At 31.1% G+C, this 19,170-nt stretch overlaps 1 protein-coding gene across 3 annotated transcripts; it reads right to left on the bottom strand.

The window, feature by feature from the left end:
• Positions 1 to 1,494: 1,494 nt before the first annotated feature.
• Positions 1,495 to 19,153, bottom strand: LOC134278914 (uncharacterized). Of its 3 annotated transcripts, XM_062761222.1 has the most exons (10): positions 19,056 to 19,143; positions 11,981 to 12,069; positions 10,694 to 11,243; positions 10,529 to 10,564; positions 5,138 to 5,298; positions 3,643 to 3,912; positions 3,443 to 3,538; positions 2,939 to 2,974; positions 1,851 to 1,910; positions 1,495 to 1,721 (listed from the first exon to the last, which is right to left on the bottom strand). In XM_062761222.1, the coding sequence occupies exons 3-10, from the start codon at positions 11,229 to 11,231 to the stop codon at positions 1,536 to 1,538; spliced, it is 1,383 nt and encodes a 460-aa protein (XP_062617206.1). In that variant the 5' UTR covers positions 11,232 to 11,243; positions 11,981 to 12,069; positions 19,056 to 19,143; the 3' UTR covers positions 1,495 to 1,535. The 3 variants fall into 3 exon arrangements, with proteins under 3 accessions (XP_062617206.1, XP_062617207.1, XP_062617209.1); XM_062761223.1 differs by lacking the exon at positions 11,981 to 12,069 and having other exon boundaries at positions 19,056 to 19,153; XM_062761225.1 differs by lacking the exons at positions 2,939 to 2,974; positions 3,443 to 3,538; positions 19,056 to 19,143 and having other exon boundaries at positions 11,981 to 12,362.
• Positions 19,154 to 19,170: the final 17 nt, after the last annotated feature.

The raw sequence follows: 19,170 nt of genomic DNA, 5'->3' as shown, positions 1-19,170 counted from the left end.
AATATATATTACTTGCTATTCATAGTATATATATTTAAGGATAGCACCAATGTATTCTGTATGTCTTTCTATAAAACTAAATACTAAATAAAGAAAACAATATTGATACTCGATTTTTTTGTATTCTCTACATATGTTAATTATAATGATCAGACAGTAAATATTTGATCGTCAACATAAACCTTCTCGCCAAATACTACATGTAGGTATGGGAAATATAAAGATAACAAAGTATTTTCAGGCTTAAAAGTCCATTGGTACAATTTAAATTGAAAGAAAAGAAAAACGGGCCTCATAAAAAATTAGAAAAGGGATCATATGGTACACCACATATAAATTTCTAATCATTTATTGATGCAAGTTAGTAATGATATGGATATGTGCTCTGATTTGGTAAGAAGCTACAAAGTAAAGAACACTATATATAAAATTTACAGTAAAATTTAGTTTTGTATATATATTAAATTCACATATCAAAATTTTTAAAAGCGATGCTTTTTAAGTCAGAATATCAGGTTGTTTTATAAAAAGCTTGTTAAAGTAAAAAAAAGTCCATCAACAAGATTAACTTATCTCTTTTTTCTACACGATTATTTAGTATTTCTAATAATGAAAATATATATACATGTAATCTCCAAATTCTTATTTGTAAAACGAAAAATACCTGGATGCAAGTGTTTATAAATTAAAAGGAAAAAAGTATATGGCAAAAACTGGCAAATATTTTTTGGTTGAAAACCCGCGTTTCATGAAAACAAAATAACACAAAAGGGTTCCACAAAAATAAATAGGTCGTAAATAAAATAATTCTAATAACAGCACAGCCAAAAAAATTCGAATTTTCGAATATGTTTAGATTTGAAATTTCTTCGGGACCAAAAGTTATTTGGGACATTAGACTTTTAATAATGTATTCCGTATCATCAAAAGCATATTGATATTAAAATCAAAAAAATGTAATGACAAGTTTTTAACGTGAATATCAGGTTGTTTATTTGCTTGTATATTTAAAAAGTTCATCAACAAGATTATCTTACCTCTTTTTTTTTTTCTAAATGATAATTAGTATTTCAAATAATGAAAATATATATACCTGTAATCAAATTTTTATCAATGTAATCAATGAAACGTACAAAGACGTGCATCATTAACACAATAATTAATATTTTTAATCCTACATAAAATGATAATTTAAAAGATAAATAAATATAAACAATTATTCTTCCCTCCAAAATGTTGGCTGTTATGAAGGAATATTACAGTTGATAAATTACACGAATAAATAAATAACATCCGCTTACGCGGGTTTTGATGTTTGGATTTTATTTCTCTGCAACAGCAAAATTTTCCGCATATTGATTTCAATAACAAAAAACAAAGAAAGCATTTTATTGTTTAATTAAATCAAAATAATCGAAATAAGAAAAAAAATTTAATGAACAACAATCTGAAAAAAAATTCTGTCAACTTCAATTTGTGAAAAAAATGGTTTCAATATCAAATCATTATTTCGTAAACTAACTTATTATTTTTCCTCACGCTTTAATTCTAATCAAAGGCGGTATGATGTCTCTTTCCAAACGCTGACAAAGGCACCTTGAAAATCCAACAGTATTGTGACGGTTAGTATTGCGGAGTTCTAAACACGTTTCAAGTTTATGAATTTCTCCTTGAAAGAACACCTTGTGTAAAAGATTTTCTATTTTACTCCCAGCCTCTGTCTGAAACATAATGGAGAATACAAAATCTATGTTAAAACATATTTCTACTTGTAAAGTTAGAGGAAAAGTTCCTCAAAAATGTATATTTTTTCCCCAACAACTTTTCAGTTAAATTAAATACAAACATACTTGGTTTTCCTCATCAGTTATGTCCGGATTTCTCATTTTCAAAAGCTCGCATAGATATTTCTACAATGAATTTAACTTATAAGCTGCAGAGTTTTTCAAAACCTGGAATCTCTATGAAGACTGTAGCTCTAATTGTTTGTATTCAATAAAGAAATAGAAAATTAAAACTTTGACCTGTTATTATGTTGCCGCGGCAACACTGATATACAGAAAATGAAATGTAAAGTAGTTTGTAAAGTTTTTAATAAAGTTTTATTAATTAAAAATTTGTCAAAATGATTCCTTTATAGTTAAAGCATAAAGTTTATCCAGTTATTATCATTTGCATATTTTGTAAAAAAATCAAAATCTATGCATATGGTTTTCAATGTGATTTATCACTGGATTTATCATTGGCATATACTTTTTATAGTATTTTGTTACCATAAAATCAAAGCCTATGCAATCTGACTTAAGAGCTCAAGATAGTTCTTTTATAATTCGAAAATATAATAGGATAACAGCATAGAGCATGTTATAAAAATTAGGATGTAAAACTTTTTAAGAAATTAAAAAGGCTTTGTTCGTTATGAAAATTCTAGGCTTTTGACTTTAGGTTTTGCTCGTTTTGCATTTTTTGAATTATCATTCATTACTCACAATGTAACGGTTTCTAGGATAAAACAAAATTATTTTAAAATAGACAGAATTTATCGGAATCTTGTTGTCGATAAAGAAAATTGGTGCTTTTGCGTTTTAAATTATTATCGATTGCTCACAATATAACAGTTTCTAGGATAAACAAGAATTAGTAGTTTTGCGGGTTTGAACCAGCAGTGTGTTGGGTAAAACAATCCTTCGGACGAGACCGTATAAGAGAGGTCTCTTGTCGCCGTAGGAACTCGTACGAAAAAATCTCTCGCTGCTTAATTCATTTAAGGCCGAAGAGTACATGTACCACGTACAAAATAGCCCTTCGCCGGTAAGAAAAAACGTTTCAATATATGCGAACGATATTCAAAGGGACGTTAAACAAACATAAAAAAAATAAATAAAATCTCAGTCTTATTGTTCTTACCTGACAGTTGTGATATTCGCGTTGATCTTACCTGACAACTCTCTGTTTTATAACGAACAACATGAACCTGTAATTCTTGTTAAGGTAGATAATATTAAATTACATAACGAACAAGAATAGGAAATCTGAAATATCCAGTGCATTACTTCAATTCTTTTTGTAGGACACTAATTAAAGATTTTCTTGATTTTAATTAGCTCCTGTGTATTTAGAGTATACTATGTAAACACAACTTCTTAATGCTTATGTTTCATAAATCAGGCCTCATAAAATATTTTTGTTTTGTTAAGAAATGTTTGCTTCCCAACCCCTCACCCACCCATCCAACTGAATATATTTAATCCTAAATCATTTAATTTTCGAAATGTAATTGCTGAGTTGCTGAATTTAACAGTGGAACTTTTCATCCCTGTATGGATTAAAATTTTTCATTGAACGAGGTATATAATACATGTATATTCATGTATCTTATTTCCCTCGAGAACATGCATTAAAGGCGTTAGCACACGAAAGTTAAGTTAACTGTAAAAGATACGAATTCTTCATCATCGTCCAAGACTATGAAGCATAAGGATTTTTTGTAAAATAATAAGTTTTTATTCCATATGGTACTCTTTATTGACCGCACGACCTAAATCGTATTGAGAGGAAGAAATCAACGAATAAAAAGCATTTTTAAACCTAAAATTTAATTCTGAAACAGCAATTAACAGAAAAGACAGAAAAAAAACATACCTTTATTTTGGATATCCACAGAATGATTCTGGTGATAGGGAAAAGTGAAAGTGAAACTATCACACCGCAAGCATAAGTTGAGCCAATGACGTTATTCTTTTTATGAATAGCCACCGATAGAAAGACACTCCCAAGAAAGAGAAAGAGCACAAGGAGGCTAACGTTTAAGGAGGCAAACCATGGGTACCATGTTCCCTGCAGAACCGGATAAAATCGTAAAAGCAGGTGTGAATTCAACACTTCACACACTGCATTGTACTGATTCATCAACTGAAATGGTATTTAAAAGAATTAATAGTAGTCGGTATTAGAATTGGAATAATTTACCCATTCTGATTTACCTATTTTGTTCAAAGATATCAGTCAATTCATTTAAGGCAAAAATTAAAAATAACAGGTTTTGTATAGATAAGAAAAAACTAGGAAAAACATACGAGTATCACATGTCTAAAAGGTACTTTTAGATGTTTAAATGATATATACCCTTTTTATCCTGCTGGAATGTGTTCATGAGGAAATGAGGCGTTATTTTTTCACTGTTCGATGGATTAAATCTAATTAAAAATAATTTCATTATAATTCTAAATCTTTTGAAGTTATATTTCATTTAGTTCATTCATACATAACTTAAGGACAGAGGATGCAAACAAACTTCTGTCAAAAATTTTGAAAATAACAACTTTGGTCATGTTTTAATGAATAAAATACATTTCATCGCGTAGTTTTCAATTTTTTATTCAAAGTTGCACAAAAATGGAATTCTAGAACAAGGCAATAACAGTAGAAATACATACTTCGAGGCCTAGAACAATGCAATGACTGGATATACACATGCCTCTAACCAAAGGATAGATCATAGGGGTACAAATACATGCCTCTAACCCGAGGATGAGGCAATAACTGTACACATACATACCTCTAGTCATATGTCAAGATCATAACTGTACATATTTAAGGCGAAGCTCGTTATGCTTAAATTATCCCATGTTTCCCACTTTTGTTGATTTTTTACCTTGAATATTTTTTTAAATTTAAAAGTGATTCCATTATATTTCTATTTTTACTTGAAATAACAAATATCTTAAAATAAATCGGAATACCATCGAAAAAAACAACGATTTACGAAATGTTCGGGGCATTTACACATACTTTATTACTTTTGCCCTTTTTTTCAAGACATCTTACTAAAAAAAAAATAGTCCCATAAAACACCAACCAAATCTAACGATTATTCAGTTACTGTAGCTTAATATCAACATTTATAGAATAAACAACAAAAGAATTTTAAATTATGACCGAAGCAATCTTTTTAACTTTAATTATATATGTGACCTAGATTTAGGTTATTGGAAACACGAAAACGTGTATAGGCCCTAGGACACTTCGCCGCCGCCATATTCAATTTCATACTGCCTCTAATCCTAGGATGAGGCCATAACTGTACAGATACATACCTATAGCCCTAGTTCATGGCTAAAACTGTAAACAGACAAACCTCTAACCCTAGATGATGTTTACGTCGCAATCGTAAGAATTCATGGTATTCCATTACTGGAGCAAAACTTCTCCATCCAATAATCAATTTTCCCTGTTTTGGTTGCATTGCTTCCGAAAATACGACGGTTCCGTTTTCCCTCAATCTCTTCTCTGCTAAAACTATCATAAAACAGGAATAAAATGAAATACTAGAAAGATTTTATAAATATATAATTGGCAGTTAAATTAATTTACCTATTGTCTCATACTCCTATCTGTATTCAAAGTAACAGATAATTAAATTAAAGCATGATAAAATGAGATTGATGCTTTGAAACTTGTTTGAAACTTTTTGAAAACTTCGATTTGATTAACCATCACGGTAGCTCAGTCCTTACAGCGCTCCTTCTGTGATCAGGAGGTCGTGAATTCAAATCTCCACCGTGACTGACCGATGAAAATAGGTAGCAACTTTATTTGACATTCGCTTTGCACTTTGAAGTGAAAGTTGCCGGTCCTTTGTATGAGACCTTAAAAATCTAGGCCCCGTGTCACGAGACAAATCCCTTTGCTCAATGACCCTCATAGCTGCAATAATGTAGCCCTCTCCTTTTTTTGTGTGGGAGATTGCTACAACTCCTTAGGATCTCCGTAATGGTGCAAAGCGGGAGAGAATACGGATTTCGGCTCAAATTTCAGTAAACGGCTATTTTATTTATATGTCTTACCTGGACTTTCAAAATGTAGTTATCCTAGAACACAAATCGATCCAAAAATTTACACAACAATCCATATATCATTATTTTTCGTGTATGTCAACATCACAACTTAAATTTATCCGCCATGTTTACTGACCTTTACAAATTCTATTTTGTCACATCCAATGAGATTAATGATCTATAGGGAGCAATTTTCTAGGTAATTACCTTATTTTAAGCCTAAATATGGCTGTTCACGAAAAAATGACACATGGAATGATTTTATTTATCGATGTTTAGTGTTACTAAAGTATTCATCACAATTATTTATAAACGTCGACATTAGCGCAAGTCTCAGTACGTCACGCGAGAACTGTCATGGCTGCAGAGTACAGCGAGAAGTAAATATACAGATTTATTTTACATGGTTTTTGCGTTTAATGAGCTATGATGTTGACAGTCAATAAAAATGTCGTTTTATTAGAAGTAAGTTGAATATAAAAACAATTTATTCTGCATGCAGTCGCCCGCATTTATTGTTGTACTTTGGGAACAAGGTCCCATTAATGCAGAAAAGGAAAAACAAAGAAAAAAAAAGGAAAACAGTAACAATTAAATAAACAAACGTACTTTTAAAATGTTTTTTTTTTTAAATCTCTCATCCAAAGCTTTTTTTTTTTTGCATGAAATGATTTAATAATGAATTTCATTTTTCAAAAATAATATACATTTAAAGTATCTACCGTATCATGAATCATGATTAAATAAATTAAACTTTAAAAATGTTGTTTTGTCTTAATAATTTTCTTGTTGCAGTATAAGACACTTCAATTTAGAGAAATTAAAACAAGCAAAAACATTCAAATAAAAAAAGTGTTCTGAATGTTCTAACTTAATTAAATAGAGCTGTTCAAGTAAATCTGATGAGAGAGAGAGAGAGAGAGAGGATGGAGGGTATAGATAAAGATATTTATATTGAATCTATTTATCCTATATTGAGAAGTGTGAAACTCTATTGAAAAAGATAAGTTTTTAAAACAAACAAAATAATAAAATACTGTAAAATGAAGAAAAAAAAATCTTTTTTGTTATTTAAACTACATGTATGGCTATTTCAAGATCTCCAAATTTAATATACATGTAACTCTTTGGTACTTACGTGGTGTTTTTTTTTTTAACAGAGTTCAAATGTTTTAAGAATTATCTGCAAATTAATCCCTGAAACCATGAAGAACTTTGTCTTTCACAAAAGCTCGATCAGCATTGAATGTCTCGTAACAGATCAATTATCATGCAAAAAACCCATTTCATCACTGGACTTATAATCTCATTGCAGTTATCTGTGTGTAATATATTTTTTAACATGCCAACAAATAATGGATAAATATCATTATACATGTATAAGCACATATTATGATTTTGTTTGTTTTGATTAACAAAAAAAAAATCCTTATAAATCCAGGGTCGGGTTTTATTTCTTCATGTAAATGCTGACATAAAATAAATTCAATGCTGAAAAAACACGACATAAAACCGCAACGACATGCTTGCATTTTGTTTTATTTTGGCCGCAGTGCAGGGGATCGGGGTGTCCTTTTATATTTCCGTAACATGCAAGGCTTTACAAGGCTTAGCATATCAAAGCTTCTGGCACGGGAACAGAATGGAATTCATACTCTGTAAAATTCACTTCATAAAATAAAAGTAGAAAACAAAATCATTAAAATGAAGGGGAATTTTTTAAATTAAGTCATAAAATAATATGATGAATTTTCTAAGATGCTTACATCACTACAAAAATCTGACATTTTAAAACTCAGCCAGTTCACAGACAATTGTCAGGAAATATATTACAAAATAGCCATATTTATCTGACTGTATATTGAGGCATGGACAATTAAATAATATTAATTTTTAACCCATCCCTACCCCAACAAAATCTATACATTAAAATGCATGATTCAAAAAAATTACAGGATATAGTTATTATTGATTTGTCTACTGGATTTTTTTTTTTTTTTTTTTTTTTGAAATTAATGACAAAAAATGACGAACCAATTTTGTTCGAAATTCTTTTTTAAAAGATTATGTAACTGCATGGTTTCTTTAATTTAATTCTATTGGTATGCTTCTAAAACCATCCAATTAAAAAAAAACAACCAGATTTTGTTAATCTAGGGTGTCATTATATATACATGTACATGATAATCAAGTCTGAATTCATAGCAATTCAGTTCCAGTCTCGATTTAGGCGATTTTAAAAACGGTAATGCTCAGAATTAAAGGTACTAATATAAAATGAAGAATACCCGGTATTGTGCAGTATTATTTCAAACCTACATAAAAAAAGTAAATTTACAAGTTGTAGGGTTAATGGTACACTGAAAAAAATAACTAGTGAAAGTCACTGGGAAGAATAGCAAATTTACTGTCCATACAATCACTACCTCAAAAGTAGTTTTACTAGGCATTGGGTAGATTTACTAGATAACATTAGTAAATCTAAGAATTCATAAGTAACTTTCACTAGGTATTTAAGTATCTTTACGACCACTACTCCACTTTTCACTATCTTAGCTAGTAAACAGAGTGATTACTAATCACGCAGAACGCTTTACTAGGCACACTAGTTAAATCATCTAGGTAATTCTCTCAGTGTATTGGTTGTAGGAGAGATATCCTTCCTGTGGACCTAAAACTTGGGACGTAAAATAATATTTATTTATTTATTTTAACTCGTGTTCACAAGAATTGTAAGTTTCTGCCATTTAGATTAATTGTTACCCTACCCCCCTCCAACCAACACACAAATAATCCTACCAATATTAATCCTGGGTCTATCTATTGTGTAAATTTGTGCGGATTATAATTCATTCATTTGCTCATAAAATTTCCATTTTTTTTTTTTTTGGTAATATTAAAATATTTACTGCTAGACTGAAATATATTTCGTGTATCCTTTATATTTTTCAAACAGCAGTGTCATTTTTGACCCTATGCAGACAGACAACCTTAAAGATGCAGTGGATCAACCGAATTTCCTTTGTATTTACTAGTCTATATTCAGTGGCGGATCCAGAAATTTTCAAAAGGGGGGGCCCGACCAGTTTGAGGTCAGGGTAGGGGGCCCACAGCCACATCAAAAACATTGATTTATTAGATATTGTGTATTTTGGGGGACACGAATGGGGGGCCGGGCCCCCTGGGCCCCCTCTAAATCCGCCAGTGCTATTGTATATCGTTATAACATTGTATCACACTTCACAATTTTTCTATCTTTATTTAAAATTTAGAAAAAAAAGAACGATCAAATAAATTTTCACTTTGAAGGAGCATTTAGGTAGCGTATTCTTGTTCCAGATATAATTTTTTAAAAATTAATTTTCACATGTAAGATAACTTGAGATATATAGTTTTACGCTGAATTCAGACAAAAAAGTTACATATTGAGAGCAATGTTTAAATTCAAATAATTTTCTTATGAATTGTGCAGGCTTATCAAATAACTCTTGCATGGATTACTAGTAAATATTTTGTTTGAGAAAATAATTGTTTAAAAAAAAACTGAATGGATGTCGCCCGCTATTCAGGTCTCCCCCTGGTGTCAGAGAAAAGCGAAATGTAAAACAAGCACTCACTCATAATTCTATACACCACTGATGAATTCATAATATGTTATATACATGTATAACTATTAAATAATTATTAATAATTAAAAGAGACAATGAGATAAAAATGATATGCATTGGTAAATATTAAATATTATACAACTATTAATTACCGTAGTAAAATTGCTGAAGAAAATCATTTTACGTTCACTCGAAAACGTTTGACGTTGTTGAAAAACATGACGTCATTATGAACCTGTTAAAGTATCTTGAATAAATATGAAGAAAAAACCTACTTAGAGTAGACGTAGGATCATAAAAATTCATATTTGGTAACTTCTAACCTTACTCTATCAAAATCCGTCAAAAACTCAAAATGTATAAAAATTGCCATAAGGGCCCTTTTCCCATGGGCGCAATCTTATATATATATAGTAATCGGGATATCCTCCGTCTCTTGCGCTTTGGGGTACTCATCTTTTATCCGCAATTCCTCTCACATATTTTGGATTTCCCATGGCAAAGCATCGACACTGCCATTATATTCATATGGGTTAGGGTGGGGCCACAATAGATAATCAAAGATTTACATAGGAAAATTAAGAAAAATCTTCAAAAATCTTCTTCTCAAAAACATCAAAGTCATAATTGATCATATTGAAATGAAAGCCTCCTCAGAAAGCGTTGATTCATTTCCCGAAGAGAATAGAAGGGTCATAACAGGGGATCATAGTTACACAGATATATCAATATATTTTAAAGAAAAGAATAGGAATTATATTTCATTTTAAGTTTAAAAGTATTTTCAGAAAGTGTTGACCCAAGATTGTTCAAACCATACCCCAAACCTTTTTTATATTAAAACTTTACAATACTGATAGGATTTCTGCTTTTCCTAGCCAAATTGTTCAGATGAACAATGTGGCCCCTGGGCCTCTTGTTTTATTTTGCTCATAATAAAAATCTTCAAAAAAATATCTTCAAAATAAAAAAAATTATAATGTTTACGTTTAACAGAAATATTTAATAATCCTTTTTCATAGTGAACGATAACACCGGTATATGCAATTTCTTCCATACGAGAAACAATTCGAATACGCTTACCTTTCCTATTAATTTCTTTAAGTTCATTTGTGATTTCTGTGAAAGAAGAAAAAGTAATAAAGGTCATTGTTTCGTTTACGAACATTAACTTTGAAACATGTTTTAGTTTTTTTGGTTAAACTGTCGTTTCTCTAATTGAAATCACCTATTGGTGTGTGTACATACCTGGGTGGTAAAAAGCTTCATGAATACTGGCTGCAACGTCCTCTGTTTCTGTAGGGTTAATGTGTTTAATACCTTGCAAACAAGCTGGCTTTTCTACTGGATACAATTCAACAAGGATGATGTTGAAATCGTCCAAGTTAGTAAATGTATTCATACAAGCATGCCTTATTTCAAGGGAACACCAATAACTGTTCCTGGAGTTTGGACTCAGAAATATCAGAACTTTTTCGCATTTTTCCAACGCATTCTTACACATATCCTCAATTAATCCTGCTTGTGGAAAATCGCGCTTAAAAATCATGCATTTAAGTCCAAAGGCTTCTTCTAACCGGACACATATCGGCTTAACTTCAACATAGTCTTCCTCACAGTAACACACATATAAATGGAAATCCTTATCTGGTGAAAGATCCCTAAAATACTTTCTTCCTGAAATTGATTCACAACTTGCACTGATGTTATTTTCTATTTTTAGGTCACTGTGGTCACAAAACCCCTCGCCTTCTTGTAATAAACTTTCCATTTCTATGGAATCCATATTTGTCTGACTCTAAGAAAAATGCAAAAGACGCCTTTAATTCAACAGAATATTTTTCCCAATTATCATGGTACAACAATTTCTGTGTATTTCAAAAGAAAAAAATGCCGATAAAAGTCTTGTTTTTATCTGAATGATAAAAAGTCTACTAATTCTAATAGAAGTTTAAAAAAAATATTTCTCAGCATTACTTAATCGTGACATCGATATATAGCGCAGTAGAGAAATTCAATTAAAAAACATCTATTTTTTATCATTTCAAAGTGAAATGTCATGAAATAATATATAGATCGCACAAATTCATATATGAATTCGGAAACTGTTTGTGAAGTATCAAATAAAAATTCTGAGTTTTCGTTCTATAAATTACTCAAAAAAAGTGTTTTTCACATAATAAAAAATTCCTGAAATCAAACACTATGCATAAAATTAAATTTACTGTTTTATTACAAATACTGAGCGGTCCTTCTATTTAATTCTGAAAGAAGTATAAGATTTTTTTAAAGAGTTAATATTAAGGGGTGCGACTTGTGTTTTTACTGTACAATAATTCGTGCATCAGTGTTTTCCCATAAATTTTATTTGAAAATAAACTCATGAAGTACGTACTTTGCATTTCTAATTTAAGATTACCAGATCTTTTCAGCATGTCTTAGTATAATTGAAAATGCAGAAATGCTGGAGTGGACTACCTCTAAACATGATCTAAAACAGCTAAGCTAACAAATCACTGTCACTTAAAAACTCACAAGTCCATACAAAGTACTAATGAAGATGGCTACTTCCAAGGATGAACGGAGGATAAACACATTGAAAACACGTGGTTTTGAGGGTAATCCAGTTTGAAGATTGAAAAAAAGAAATCAGAAAATACTCTGTATGTACCTTATTTTTGGACTCAGCTGATGATAGTTGTAATGTTCTTTTTAATCCCTGTCAAATATTTTTCATGAATTATTTTCCCTGATTTTTTAAAAGATTTTTTCCCATATAGAAACATAAAGTGAAAACAATTACCGGTGGGTTGTCTAAATGGCGACGTCACGAGAGTTCCACCGTCAACGAATGCAAGTTTTTTTTTCACTGGCCGCGAATACAAGTTTATTTACTTGCCGAGCGGTAGATAGCACGCTGTAAAAAGTGATTTTTTCTTTGTGCTTTATATACTGTAAGAAAAAAGGAACGCTATATGAACTTTTGAATAAAATTTAGATTTTATTTCAAATGTATTTTCAGAGGTCCGGGTTCGATTTGCGGCGCTGCGTCAAACCTAAGACGTAAACATAGGTATTGACTAATCCTTCGCTAAACGCTCGGCATTAGAAGTGAAAGTCACGGGTCTTTCAGATGTGACCTTAAAAACGTAGGTCCCGTGTCGCGGTAGGCGCTGGCACGTTAAAGAACTCTCACTGCTCAATGACCTTGAGTGCCAAGTATAGGTTTTAATTTGAGGCCGTTCACTTGCATATGGTGATGTCTCCATATGAGTGAAAAATTCTCGAGAGGGACGTTAAACAACCTACAATCAATCAATAAATCAAATGTATTTTCCATTATCATGAGTATTGTTATCAAACATTTACATTGTGTTTCATCTTTAATCATGAGTCAACTTAAAGGCAATTTTTTTTTTTAAAGATTTGACTGATAATTCATAAATTATTTGAAATTCGTATATCGAACCCTCAAAAGTGAAAGTGAAAATCCTCATCATCTCCCTCGCAGAAAATTCAACCCTTCTGACAAGGTGAATCGAGAGTAGATATAGCATTTTAAGCTTAAGCCATCAAACCCTCCTGCCAGGGTTAATCCCATAAATTTTCGAGGTAGGAAAAATAAGAAAATTTGCATCAAGCTAGTTTTGTAGCTGTTAATGTTTGTGATCACTGGCTACATTTTTCAGGCGTGAACATGCTAAAAAACATTACGCATCGGTATATATAAGATACGTAACGCAGGCACCTGAAGTGTGGATCAATACCCCCTCCCCTTATTTTAATTTTAAGAAAATGTAAGAGTGTATTATATATCGACAAGTATATACTGACAAAACGTTTTCCATTTTAGGATATTAATGACACTTCCTAGTTGGCTTTCTACAGCTTGAGTATCTCTGATGTTTTGTCAATATATACTTGTTTTAAATTAAGGAAAGGGGGATTGCGTAAAGTTGCCGAGCTCGCAGACCCAAATAGATTGAAGAGTTTCTGTCGGTTTTAAGGTTTATTGCTGTCTGCCAATGTCGCCGTCATGGTTGGTTGGAAACCTTTCCTTATTTTAGAGGCATTATTTTCTTCAGATATTGAAATAATTTTCAAATAAATTCTGTGTAAAACAATAAAGCTTATAATTTCATTCAATATTTTGCTTCATGAAAATATTTTGAAGAAACCATGAATTTCCATCTTTATCCCTTAATCTGATTACGTTAAGTCCTTTATTTTGGCATGTCAAACGTTGCAATATTCCAATTTTTTTTAATTTGTATTGTATAATTTTTATTTGTATTGTATGTTTTCAATTTGCATTGTATAATTTTTCATTTGCATTCTAAAATTTTTCATTTATATTGTGAAAAAAATCATTTGTATTATATAATTTTCAATTTTTATTTTATATGTATAATTTTTTTTTATTTGTATTGTATATTTTCAATTTGTATTTTTATTTTCATTGTAAAATTTTTCATTTACATTGTAAAAAAATTCATTTGTATTGTATATTTTTCATTTGTATTCTATATTTTCCATTTGTATTGTATAATTTTTTTATTTGTATTGTATTCGAGAGATGTTAATTTGTTTCGTTACAAGGGATTTTATTGGTCAATTTAAACCCATATTGTGTATTCGCAATCCAGAGTTGTCGTTCCCGCTACGCCCGTACGCTCCCACATGTACACTTCTGTCAACGCTTGTTTTACAAGATTCTTAGAAAAAATGTAAACGATTCAAACTTATATTAATAAATGTTTTTAATCGTATTTCTTATCAAAATGTTTATTTTAATTTATTACACCTTAAAAGACTAATATTTTTTAATTAAAGTTTTAATTTTTACTCCGCAAAATAGTTCCCTTAAAACTTTGAAAATCAGTCGTTTTAAGGGATTATATATTTTAAATAAATGATGAATCATCATCTTCATCGATAATTACAATAATTAATTACTATATAAACTCCAAATTTCCACCGTTTAAAATTTTTACAAGAATCTTGTACAACGAGCGTTGACAGGGGTGTATGTGGGAATGTGAATGCTCAGACTGACCAACACGTGTAAACTTCCCGGAACATCTCGGGTATTATTAAATCCTATATATATACTGAAAGGAAAAAGAAACGCAGGGTAGCCTAATGTTCGACAAAATTTTGACCACATGACCGAAAATTAGGAAAATTGGTCAGAAGAGATATTTAGTTTTACTGTGCACCAAACTCAGTATTCAGAATTACTCAACCGTAAAATTTATGACGTCACGTAGGGAAAACGCTAAAAAGCCCAAAACACGTGCAATTTGATAACGACGAGTTTGTCAACAAATCTTGTTGCACTATTTGATGCATATGAGGTATGCACATCGTTTTTTCAATATTAAGAGACATTATGAATATCTTGCAATCTTTGCACAATTTACGGAAGATCAACGGGGTCCTGTTTTCGTATTGCCTAATTAATGAAAAAGGCAACAAGTCTTTTCTAAGCAGTTTCTTGTAAATTTTCCTCCATAAAATTTGCAACCCGTTGTCAGAGAGGGTCTGGAATGCTTTTCAATCAACCGTAACGATGACGTTAACGTGAAACAGATCCATGTTACGAGCGGGTTATTCGTCCTGCCATCTCTTAAATCGCCACCTTACTACCACAAAAACAGCCATCTATACAGTAGACGATTATAATCATTACATTCATACAAAATTTGAAAGAAAACAATTCCGCAATTTGGTTTTTTTTTGAGCCAGTCAACTTACAGTTGTATTCCTCTCACTGGCGCATGCGTACGCCGTTTGACTTTTTTTTTTTGCGTGGTTACCCATGCGAAATATAGTAAGGGTTTGAAAGATAAACACTCTGATGAAATTCCATGCAAAGGAGAAATAAGGCTCTGACAAATGCACGGGAGAGACATTGAAGATAATGAGAGTTTTTGATTTTCACTTTTGGGGGGTATCTTCATTTGAGCTTTGAACAATAAGTCATGAATTATTACACAAAATCAAATGGGAATTTGGTTATATCTTTTTGAGAAATGATTTTAAAAGTTAGATAGGAAAACTAAAACATATTTTAAGAAAAACAAATTTAATTCTCCTCAAAAGTTTACCCTGCGTTTCATTTTCCTTTCAGTATATATATATATAATATTATAACAGTAACTTGATCCGAAGGGTCGTATCACGTCGAGTTGACACGCTCCAAAATAAACAATTCCTCGGATACAATGCAAATGAAAAATCATACAATACAAATGGGAAAAAAAAGAATACAAATAAAAAAGTATACAAATACAAATTTGAAAAAAAAAATGATTTTTTTACAATAAAAATGAAAAATTATATTATGATTGATTGTTTAAATATTGTTTAACGCCGAGTCGGCAATTTTTCAGCCATGTTTCGGCGGATAAAAAAAATTATATTATGAAGGATATGGAGATAACGAACAGTATTCAATATCAAAGTCCATAAAACAATACAAAATAGGAGCAGAGAAAACAAGGACCTCCAAAACATCAGAGATGGGATCAGGTGCCATGGAGGAGTGAGCATTCCCTGCTGACCGGTCACACCTGCCGTGTGCTCCTTGTCATGATCAGGTAAAAACGGAAAAATACGTTTTTAATTCGGTGTATAAATAATGGACTAACAATTGATATGAAAAACTTCAGTCAGCATTTGACTCAATGATAAATTGTATAGTCTGACAAGGTCATTGTATCGACCGTAAAACTTACTAAATGATGACTTTAAACGAGTCTGCTGATATTCTTCTTTAATCAACTTGCTTGTCAATAATTTATTTCGTTTTAGAAATTGTTCATACTTAGAGCATGTTCTTGCGTATCGAATCAATTGATATATATATATATATATACTCCGTATGCAGGTGATAAACCTAAGGTATATTGCTGCATAAGGGAAGTTGACTATAGAAAAGTTAAAGTCATCACGTTTATCATACAGCTTGGTTGTTATATAATGCACAATAATAAACAAATAATAATAATATCATAAACAATGCAAATGAAAAATTATACAATGCAAATGAAATATTATACAATGGAAATGGAAAATATACAATACAAATGCTAAATTATACAATACAAATAATTTTTTACAATATAAAGGAAAAATATACAATGCAAATGAAAAATCATACAATGCAAATGGAAAATTATATATACTTATATGTATACTTTTTTACAATACAAATGGAAAATTATACAATACAAATAAAAATTATACAATACAAAATGGAAAATTTACAATACAAATGGAAAAGATCGAATATTGCAACGTTTGACTTGCCATACTTTATACAGTATTAATGTCATTTAATTTTTTTCCTTTACGAGATTCCATACAAAAACAAAATAATTTTTCCCAGGACTCTCTGTTTTAAAAATTACTTTAGTTTTTGATTTGTAAGTTATAATTTGGAAATATGACATTATTCTTAAGAAAAGTAATGGAAAATAAAGTAAATCACACACAAACCAAATACCTAAAATTATACTGTTTGCATGGTCTGTATCATAATTATACTAGATATGAATCATATCGAGTCATTTTGCCATAGGCGCTTGGGTCAAGGATACTGTATTTTTTTCTATATAATGTATTGTCGAGGAAATTCGAACAATACTCGTAACATTTTTTTTCAGTGTGCAGTGTTAATTTTTAGTTTTTTGTAAACCTTTCTGCTTCATATACACTAGAATGTCGCGGAAATTCGATTTTATGCACGCTTTAAAAATGACATATCCCACTGTATACTAAAAAGAAACAAGGCTTGCAACTTCATTTGCCCCTTTCCGTGCCCCAGACTCGATTTTTTCCTGTTAAAAGTTATATGCGCCGCTTACCAGCTGAATTGCGAGTCCCCATCTCTGCAAATAATTCTTATACAATGATAAAAATCCTCAGGTATAAACTTTTCATCCATCTTATATTTTTAAATAATTATTTTCGGCATTTTTCGCTCGTTTAATTTTTGTAATCACGGAAGTCCCCGGAATTACAACGTCCAAAACCCAAAACGGGCGGACAGAAAATTATTTGACAGCTCTGAAAATCGCAGGGATCAGAGTATTTGCCGATTTAAACTCTCTAAAACTTCTTACCAAATCACTGACAATATAATATTATTAACCTGTATCATGTACCAAAGGAAATTAAACTTTAATAGATAGACGGAAAAGGGGGGGGGGTTATACCTTATCTAACACACTTGTATTTTAGGCGAAACATTATTAGATAAATCTAAGAATATATTAAACATTTCGGCTAGTTTATTTGTACAACAACTGCATGTTTTTCTTTACTATAACTACAGGTGATTGCTCTGAAAGACACGAAAGGTGTGTATATGCCTGCAGCCAGAATATATTTACCAGTTGAAACTTATCTGATTGCATAAAAAATATTTTTTACCAAAAAAAAAAAAAAAAATACAAAAAATCTAGTTTTGAATATGCAGCTCAAAACACATATCAGTAACGCCAGAATTCGTTGCTTAATCAAAAATCCTTTACGCATTGAAAGGGGGGGGGGGGGAGGGGGGATATTCAAGTTGGCATCTACATGTACATTGTCCCCTACCTCAGTATATTTCTTTCATCGTAACGAAAGCCTTCTACCCTTCACACGTTTTACACTTTGGTGCCAAATGGTTATTTTATCTTTTCGGGAGAGAGAGAGAGAGAGAGAGAGAGAGAGAGAGAGAGTTTATGCCCATTGAATATTTATTGAACTTCACACACCTTTCTCATGAAATACAGTTTTATGTTTAAACAGCTTTTCTTTCTTTCTTTTCTTTCTTTTGTTTTTTTTTTAATTTCTTCATTTAATTTTTTTTTGCTCGTTTAAGTTTTCACGCATTGATTGATTTCGATTAGTACACACTTTTGAACAAGTGGACGAGACCCCCCCTTCCGTCTATCTATTAAAGTTTAATTTCCTTTGGTAAATGATACAGGTTAATAATATTATATTGTCAGTGATTTGGTAAGAAGTTTTAGACAGTTTAAATCGGCAAATACTCTGATCCCTGCGATTTTCAGAGCTGTCAAATAATTTTCTGTCCGCCCGTTTTGGGTTTTGGACGTTGTAATTCCGGGGACTTCCGTGATTACAAAAATTAAACGAGCGAAAAATGCCGAAAATAATTATTTAAAAATATAAGATGGATGAAAAGTTTATACCTGAGGATTTTTATCATTGTATAAGAATTATTTGCAGAGATGGGGACTCGCAATTCAGCTGGTAAGCGGCGCATATAACTTTTAACAGGAAAAAATCGAGTCTGGGGCACGGAAAGGGGCAAATGAAGTTGCAAGCCTTGTTTCTTTTTAGTATACAGTGGGATATGTCATTTTTAAAGCGTGCATAAAATCGAATTTCCGCGACATTCTAGTGTATATGAAGCAGAAAGGTTTACAAAAAACTAAAAATTAACACTGCACACTGAAAAAAAATGTTACGAGTATTGTTCGAATTTCCTCGACAATACATTATATAGAAAAAATACAGTATCCTTGACCCAAGCGCCTATGCATTTTGCAATTAGGCCTATATGGCCCAACAAAAGGCGGTAAAAACTTACAATTTTAGTTCATCCGATGTTCATCAAACACAAATTCAATAAAACAATAAAAATATCTTGGTCCTATCGCATCTTGAGCGAAAACTTGCCAAATATTGTCGCTGGCTAGGCTAAA

This window comes from Saccostrea cucullata, unplaced genomic scaffold (assembly GCF_032062105.1).
Source record: "Saccostrea cucullata isolate Sc308-1 unplaced genomic scaffold, CSIRO_AGI_Scuc_v1 ctg1817, whole genome shotgun sequence".
Classification (NCBI taxonomy): Eukaryota; Metazoa; Mollusca; class Bivalvia; order Ostreida; family Ostreidae; genus Saccostrea; species Saccostrea cuccullata.
This window is presented reverse-complemented; position numbering and strand designations above follow the sequence as displayed.